Raw genomic sequence first — 9044 nt, forward strand, 5'->3', positions numbered from 1 at the left:
TCCTCCTATCTCAGCCTCTCAAATGCTGGGATTATAAGTATGTGCCACCATCCCTGACCAACCTCCAGCCCTTCTTATATTTTATTTTTTTAATTTATTACTATTATTATTTTTTTATTTTATTTTATTTTATTTTATTTTGGTGGTCCTGGGGTTCCTGGAAGCCCTTCTACCTCCAGGCTACACTCCCAGACCTATTTTTACATATTTTTAATTTGGAAACAGGGTCTCCTAAGCCAGCGCACGCAGCTGGCTTCGAACCTGCGCGATCCTCCTGTCTCTGCCTCCCAAGTGCGGGGATTACAAGCGTGCGCCACCACGCCCGGCCTTTTTTTAAGTTTTTGGTGGTACTGGGGGTGGAACCCAGAGGCTTTCTATCTTTGGGCTATTCTCCCAGGCCTATTTATAGTTTATTTGGGAGCAGGGACTCGCAAAGTTGCTGAGAGCCTCACTAAAGTAGCTGACGCTGGCTTCGAACTCTGCGATCCTCCTCCCAAGCACGGGGATTACAAGCATGCACCACTGTGCCCGGCTTTATATTTTATTTTGAAATAGGGTCTCAACTAAGTTACTGGGACTGGCCTCAAACCTACAGTCTTCTTGTCTCAGCCTTCCAAATACAAATATACTTAGAATCCAAGTGTGCTCCACCATACTGGGCTTATATTAAGAGTACTGTGGTTAGCATACCCAGAATAAATCATTCCAATTTCTCTTTCTTCTCAGAACTAAATTAAAATTATATCTATTACTTTCATCAATTTATCATTTAATTCAGTGAATGTGTGGGCATCAATTCTACAATAGCCTTGTCTTAAACATTTGAGATAGGTTAAGTGGAACATGGCCATTGCCCTACATTGTAGTGGAGTAGAAGGACCGAACAAATAAGCAAGTAAATAAATATATAGGACATTAGGTGAGCAGACATTTAATCTTATTGTGCAAGGGATTGAATCCAGTGCCTCCATGTAGCTAGGCAAGTGTTCTACCACAGTGCTACATTCCCAGCTCATGTCAAGGGTCTGGGTCTGTTTTAAGTAGAGTATTATGGAGGGTTCTGAAGAGGCTGTTTGCTTGTTTTTTGTTTGTTTGTTTTTGCTGTACTGGGACAGGGACATTCTACCTCCGAGCTATACCCTCGAGCTATATCCCAAACCTTGGTTTGTTTGTGTTTTTTTGGTGGTACTGGGGGTGGAACCCAGAGGCTTTCTACCTCCGGGCTATACTCCCAGACCTTTTTTATAATATTTTATTTGGAAACAGGGTCTCACTAGGTTGCTGAGAGCCTCACTAAGTAGCTGAGGCTGGCTTCAATCCCGTGCGATCCTCCTGGCTCCCAAACCCTGTTTTTTATTCATTATTTTGAAACAGGGTCTCACTGAGTTGCAGAGGGCCTAAGTAGCTGAGGCTTGCCACACTGCAAACCTGTGATCCTCCTGTTCTAGTCTCCCAAGTACTGGGATTACAAGCATGCACCACCACACCTGGCTTTGAAGAGGTAATATATGATCAGAGACCTTAAGAAAGAAAATGAGCCGGGCGTGGTGGCGCACGCTTGTAATCCCAGCATTCAGGAGGCTGAAACTGGAGGATCGTGGTTCGCGGACAGCCTCAGCTACCCAGTGAGGCCCTCTGCAACTCAGTGGGACCCAGTTTCAAAATAAAGAGTAAAAAATAGGGCAGGGGGTGTAGCTCGGAGGTCGAATGCCCTTGGGCTCCATCCCCAGACAGACAGAAAGAAAGAAAAGAAAAGAAAAGAAAAGAAAAGAAAAGAAAAGAAAAGAAAAGAAAATGAGCCAGGCGTGGTGGCGCATGCTTGTAATCCCTGCGCTTGGGAAGCAGAGACAGGAGGATCGCACAGGTTCGAAGCCAACTGTGCTGGCTTAAGAGACCCTGTTTCCAAATTAATAAAAAGTATAAAAATAGGTCTGAGAGTGTACCCCAGAGGTAGAAGGGTTTCCAGGAACCCCAGTACCACCAAAAGAAGGCAGGGAGGGAGGGAGGGGAAAGAAAATGAATGACCTGGGTGCCGGGGCGCACACCTGTAACCTCAGTACCTGGGAGATTGAGACAGGAGGGTTGCAGGTCTGAGACCATCCTCAGCAGCTTAGTGAAGTTCTGAGCAACTTAGTGAGACCCTGTTTCAAAAAAATATATATATAGTGTGGGGGTATAACCCAGAGGTAGCAGCCCCTGGGGGTTCTACCCCCAATACCACACACACAAGTGACAGGAGAAAAAAATGATCTGGCTAGATTACTGAAGTCTAGCTACATTGCTGAGTCTGTCTTCAAACCTGCCATCTTCCTGTCTCATCCTCCCAAGCACTGGGATTACAGGTGTGAGCAACCACACCTGGCCTGCATAGGGTTTTTGGGTTTTTTTTTGCAGTACTGGGGATGGAACCCAGGGGCAATCTACCTTCGAGCTATACCTCCAGCCCTGTTTTTTATTCTTTATTTTGGAACAGGGTCCCATTCAGTTTTCAAGGGCCTCACTAAGTAGCTGAGGCTGTCTGCAAACCGTGATCCTCCTGTTTCAGCCTCTAAGATGCTGGGATTGCAGGTGTGCGCCACCACACCTGGCTGCCCAGGATTTTGAACAGGAAGTAACATCTGTTTAAGAGGAAGAACTGCCCTTTTGCTTTGCATCCTGTCACTTGTCAGTGCTTTATGCTATTCTTTTCTCCTTGTAGATTGTCTATGCTGAAAGACCTCTCACGGATAACCACAGATCACTGGCGTCTTATGGCTTGAAAGATGGGGACGTTGTGATTTTACGACAAAAGGAGAATGCAGACCCTCTGCCTCCAGTGCAGTTCTCAAGTAAGACGCCTCTTCCAGTTCACATTTCTCACAGAGCAGCAGTGGTCACAGAGAGTAGTGAGCTGGGCTCTGGGTTTGCTTTGCATTCATACTACCAGGTGCAGACCTGACTCTGTCGCTGCCTGCTGTGTAGCATTGGACAAGTTAGTTGACTTTCCTAAGTTGGGCTTCTTTCTGTTGTGTAAGGTGGGCACCATAATTAACTCCACCTCCTGGAGCTCATGTGAGAATCCCAGGAGTAAAACCTTCTTCCCATGTCAGGCTCTCAGTAAATGTTAGCTGCTTTTGTTATCAGTGGTAAATGTACAATAATCATACAATTATCTTCCCAGGGAAGGACTAGAGAGACTAGATAAGACTTGAACTGCTTTGTATCTAGCTGTCAGGGTGTGTGTGTGTGTGTGTGTGTGTGTGTGAGAGAGAGAGAGAGAGGGAGGGAGGGAGGGAGGGAGGGAGGGAGGGAGGGAGAGAGACTGAGAGTGGAACCCAGGGACATTCTACCTCTGAGCTACACTTCCAGCCCTATTTTTTATTCTTTATTTGGAAACAAGGTCTCACTGAGTTGCAAAGGACCTCACTAAATAGTAGCTGAGGCTGTCTGCGAACTGCAGTCCTCCTTTCTTAGCCTCTCAAGTGCTGGGATTACAAGTGAATGCCACCATGCCCGGCCAGTGGCCTGCTTTTGTAGGGAATTTTATAGTCAACCAGGCACTTGTTACCCGCATGTCAAGTGATTTTATAAAACTGGGTTGTGGGGGAGAGAGCCCTCTTCACAATTACTCATCATTAACAGATGGAGCGCAGATTGTAAGTGGTGTCTCACATTTTAAGTAGCTAATAAGCAGAAGGCACAGGAATTAAATTTGGTGCATATTCTATTACCCAAACCTAGTAAACATTAAGCCACTGGACCACCACGTTGTGATTCTTCCCTCCCAGCTGCGATAATCATGCAAAATGAACTGTTATCTGTCGAGGGTGCTCCATCCAGAATAGGTGTTGATAGTCTGGCATTTACATTTGGATTTAGGAGGTCTCTCTGTCCCTAAAATAATATGCAAATTGTGTGGGTGTAGGTACGTATGTTCATTTGATGGTGAGAAGATCTATAGCTTTGCTGAGATTCTCAAAGGGATTCGTGATACACAAATGTTCTTTAGGTCTCGAGGTGGAACTGCTTGATGAAAGGTATTTGTTTTTCTGTCCTCTGCCAGATTCTGGTAGAGTTCTTTGAGCAGTGCTTAGCCTCTAGCTCACCTGGTTTTGACGCTTAAGGTAACAAATGATACGTGTTTGGGCAATGGCAGATGCCATTGGAGCACAGTACTTCCACTCAGCCTGAAACTGCAGTTGTAGGGACCACTGAGCCCCTGGCTCCATCACATCTAGGTTACATTAGTCCCTTGGGGCTGCTTCTAAAGTTTAGAAAGAGCAGTGTTTCAGATAGGCCAGTCCGTGAAAACCAAGTCTTCCTTTAGTTAATTTGGAGAGGTTGTTAGAACTAGAGAGTTGTTGTTTTTTCTCTGCGGTTCCCATATGGACAAACAGCCAATAGATTTTCAGGGAGAATTTTGGTTTAGAACGTAGACAGTTTTTCAGTTGGGCACAGTGGTACATGCTTATAATTTGGTGGCCGAGACGAGGATTGCCAGTTCACCGGTCAGCCTCAACAATTTAGTGAGATTTGTTTCAAAATTAAAAATAAAATAAGACTGGGGGTATATAGCTCAGAAGTAGAATGCCCCTGGAGTGATCCTAAGTAGCACCACCAAAGGGGGGAAAAAAAGAAAAAAGTAAACAAGTTTTAGGCCAGGCTTGGTGATGCACGCTTGTAATCCCAGCACTTGGGAAGCTGAGACAGGAGGATTGCCATTCTTGGCCAGCCTTAGCTACATAGAGAGGCCTTTCGCAACCCAGTGAGACCCTGTTTCAAAATAAAGAATAAAAACTAGGGCTGGGGATGTGTAGCTCAGGGGTAGAATGCCCCTGGGTTCCATCCTTAGTACTGCAAAAAAAAAAAAGAAAGGTAAACTTTTTCAAAATGACTGTGGCGAATGGACTCCCAAGATGATGTGGAGTAGGATTGGAGACACGCCTTTCCAGGCCTGGCCCGTGTGTTTTGGGGGCTGGTAGATTAGGGGCCTCGAGACTGTGCCGCTTCAACGCCGCCTCTAGTTGCTTGGGTGCTGGCTCTGTTGTCTCAGCGAGAGTTCTAGCTGCCGTCTCTTGAAGACCGTGGCTAGCTGTCCCCAGGCTGTGAGGCCAAAAGCTCATACCTGAGTTGAAGCCATCTCTTTCTGTATTTGAGACCCAAAAGACTTCCGGATGGGCCTAGACTTGAGACAAGTGTAATCCTTAATGTTTTGTGGGTTGAAAAACTGTGGATTTCCTGAGGCCTGCCCTTCATTTGGATCTACTTGTTTTCTCTTATTCCCTTTTTTCCTTTTAGTACTGAGGGTGGAACCCAGGGGCATTCTCATTCCAAGCTACACCCCCATCCCATTTCAATTTTTACTTTAAAACAGTATCTCTCTAAATTGCTGAGGACCTCACTAAGTTACTAAAGCTGGACTGAAATCTGTGATCTCCCATCTCAGCCTCCCAAGAACTAGGATTATAAGTATGTGCCACCCTGCCCCAGCCCTTTTTAAATTTGAAACAGCCTCAAACCTATCTTCCTGTCTCAGCCTTCCAAGTACTGGGATTATAGCTGTGCACAGCAAACATGTCTGGCTCTTTTTTTAAAATAACAGTTTTCCTGAGATATTCATATACCATATAATTCTCCCATTTAAAGGGTACAGGTTGATGTATTTCAGTGGGTGCAGAGGTGTATAGCCATCATCACTTTTTTTTTTCTTCTTTTTTTCAGTACTGGAAATGGAACCCAGGGTCATTTTACCTCTGAGATACTTCCCCAGCCCTATCTTTTATTCTTTATTTTGAAACAAGGTCCCACCAAGTAGCTGAGGCTGGTCATCAACCTGCGATCCCACTGTCTCAGCCTCCCAGGTACTGGGATTTCAAGTATGCCTGCCATACCTGGCTCACAATTAATTTTAGTTGAATTACACTAACTGTTCCCATTAACAGTCATTTCTTATTTCCCCATAAGCTTCATAAGTCTACTTCCTGTCTATTTACGATACTTTTTTTTGGTACTGGGGATTTAACCCAGGGGTGTTGTACCCTAAGCTACACCTCCAGCCCAATTTTATTTATTTGGAAACAGGGTCTTACTAAGTTGCTGAGGCTGACCTTGAACTTGTGGTCCTCCTAGCTCAGCTTCCCGAGTACTGGGATTACAGACATGCACCGCTACATGCCTGGCTCCATAGCTTATTTTATTTTGCAGCACAGGGGATGGAACCCGGGGCATTCGACCTCTCAGCTACACATACACACCCTATTTTTTTTTTTTTTCTTTATTTTTGAACAGGGTCTTACTGAGTTGCAAAGGGCCTTATTATGCAGCTGAGGCTGTCCACGAACTGAGATCCTTCTGTCTCAGCTTCCCAAATGCTGGGATTATAAATGTATGCTACTACGGTGGCCTGACTTTTTTTTTTTTTTTTTTAATAAGGTCCTTTTTTAAATAAGGTTAGCCGGGCATGGTGGTGCACGCTTGTAATCCCAGCACTTGGTAGGCTGAGACAGGAGGATTGCACAGGTTTGAAGCCAGCCTCAGCTACTTAGTGAGACCCTGTTTCCAAATAAAGTATAAAATAGGTCTGGGAGTATAGCCCAGAGGTAGAAAAGCTGGGTTCCAACCCCAGTAGTAGCAAAAAATAATAAGGTCAGCTTGGCCTAGTACAGATCCTGGGAGTTGAGCCTATAAACATGTTATTGGCAGAATCGGCACCAAGCCTGTGCCAGTCCCTTTGCTTTCTTTTTTCTCTCCTATAAAATGTTACACCCACTAGCTCCTAGGGGCATAAGAAGAGCTAATTGGTCATGCACATAAAAGTGTGAACACAAGAAACTGTTAAGAACTTCCCCAGAACAGTGTTAGAGACAGGCTTGTAGGACTTCTATCCTGTGTCCTGTTCACCTGATGGATATAACATTCTTTACCTGAAGTGTCAGGGTTCTAATGGAGCATATGTCAAATCAGAGTAGGACTTTTCTCAAGAACTACATCCAGAATTATTCAGTTATATTTATTGAAATTGGTTTTAATTTTTTAGAAACATAAATAAAAACTGTTACCCAGTGACGTGGGAGTGTGTATGAGGAGAGTGCTGGGCACTGAACTGAGAGGTGCTTAGGCTTTTAGCTACATCTTGAGCCTTTTTTTTTTTTTTGGTGCTGGGGATAGAACCCAGGGGCATTCTACCTCTGAGCTGCACTCAGCCTTATTTTATTCTTTTATTTTTGAAACAGTGTATTAATAAGTTACAGAGGCTGGCCTGGAACCTGTGATCATCCTGTCTCAGCCTTCCAGGTACCAGGATCACAGGCCAACCTGCATTGTCATGCCCACCTCAAGTGCTTGCATCTATGAAGTTATTGAATAAACTTGCTGGGTTTCCCCCCACAGGTTTACCCCGGATAGACTTCAGTAGTATAGCTGTGCCTGGCACGTCGAGCCCTCGCCAGCGCCGGGCAGCAGCAGCACAGCAGGCCCACCTGTCTCCTGGGGACATCGCAGCGTCTCCTCAGGGCTTGGACAACCCAGCCTTGCTTCGAGACATGCTGCTGGCCAACCCGCACGAGCTGTCCTTGCTGAAGGAACGCAATCCGCCCCTAGCAGAAGCTCTGCTCAGTGGGGATCTCGGTAAGCCTGTCGTGCACTGGCAACATGGCCAGGCTGACCTGCTAAAGAGTTGGTCAGAGCGTGTGTGAAGACATGATAGCTACCAGACAGTCCACCCTCTGTATTGTGATTTGTTAAACACATTTGTCTATGAAAGGTAAATTAACTTCAAAGGCTGGATTAATCGGTTCTAGCCCTATTTTATTTTTATTTATTCTTTTTTGGGGAAGGGTATGGGGATGGAACCCAAGGGCATTCTACCTCCTAGCTATACCTCACCCCTATTTTTATTTATTTATTTATTTACTTATTTATTGGGGGGGTACTGGGGGTGGAACCCAGGGGCTTTTCTACCTTCGGGCTATACTCCCAGACCTATTTTATACTTTATTTGGAAACAGGGTCTCACTAAGTTGCTGAGCCTCACTAAATAGCTGAGGCTGGCTTCAAACTTGCGCAATCCTCCTGTCTCCGCCTCCCAAGCACTGGGATTACAAGTGTTTGCCATCATGCCCGGCTTTTATTCTTTATTTTGAAACAAGGTCTCACTGAGTTGCAGAGGGCCTCACTAAGTAGCTGAGGCTGTCCGCATACCGCAGTCCTGTCTCAGCCTCTAAGTACTGAGATTACAAGCATGCTCCACCACGCCCAGCCCTATTTTATTTTTTATATTGGAAACAGGGTCTCACAAAATTGCAAAGAGCTTCACTAACTTGCGATCCTCCTGTCTTGGCCTCCCAAGTACTAGTATTACAGGCGTGCCCAGCTGCATCCGGCAGTCCTTTTTATTTTTATTTTATTTAATGGGGATTAAATGCTGAGGTGCTCTACTTTTGAGCTAAAAATCCCAACCTTATTTTATTTTATTTATTTTTTGCTGTACTAGGGATGGAACCCAGGGGCATTCTACCTATGAGCTATACCCCAGCCCTGTGTTTTTGTTTGTTTGTTTTTCCTTTTTTTGGGGGGGGTACTGGGGATTGGACCCAGAGGCATTCTACCTCCTCTGAGTTAAACTCTCAGCCCAGTTTCTTTTGGAAACACTGTCTCACTAAATTGAGGAGGACCTCATTAACTAGTGGAGACTGGCTTTGAACCTGCCATCCTCCGGTCTCATCCTCCCAAGTACTAGGACTCCAAGCATGCCCACTGCACCTGGTTCATTTCAGATCATTTTTAGGCATTCACTCTGCATCTTGTTTTGGAGCGGGAGTGGTGGAGCTGGGTAACTGGACCCAGGGGTGTTTTACCACTGTGGTAAACCCCCAGCCATTTTTTGTTATTTTTTAGCATAAGATAAGGTCTCCTTAAATTGCCAAACTGGAGTGTGATCCTCCTGAGTAACTAGGATTACAAGTGTATGCTACCTCACCCCAAACTTTCTAAATCGTTTACAGCAAATTTTGAGAAATTGTTTGGTGTGAGCCCAGCACGTAGCTCATACCTGTAATTCTACCTCC

At 45.1% G+C, this 9044-nt stretch overlaps 1 protein-coding gene across 1 annotated transcript in view; it reads left to right on the forward strand.

Moving 5' to 3' along the window:
- DDI2 (DNA damage inducible 1 homolog 2) overlaps nucleotides 1-9044 on the forward strand; it is a gene marked incomplete at both ends in the record, with an annotated part of 42777 nt that overhangs the window by 15275 nt on the left and 18458 nt on the right. The window contains 2 exons of the mRNA XM_080691322.1: nucleotides 2699-2828; nucleotides 7369-7605. Of these exons, the coding sequence (XP_080547448.1) occupies nucleotides 2699-2828; nucleotides 7369-7605 (367 nt within the window). The remainder of the gene's footprint in view (nucleotides 1-2698; nucleotides 2829-7368; nucleotides 7606-9044) is intronic.

This window comes from Muscardinus avellanarius (assembly GCF_963383645.1).
Source record: "Muscardinus avellanarius genome assembly, chromosome: 3".
NCBI classification, from domain to species: Eukaryota; Metazoa; Chordata; class Mammalia; order Rodentia; family Gliridae; genus Muscardinus; species Muscardinus avellanarius.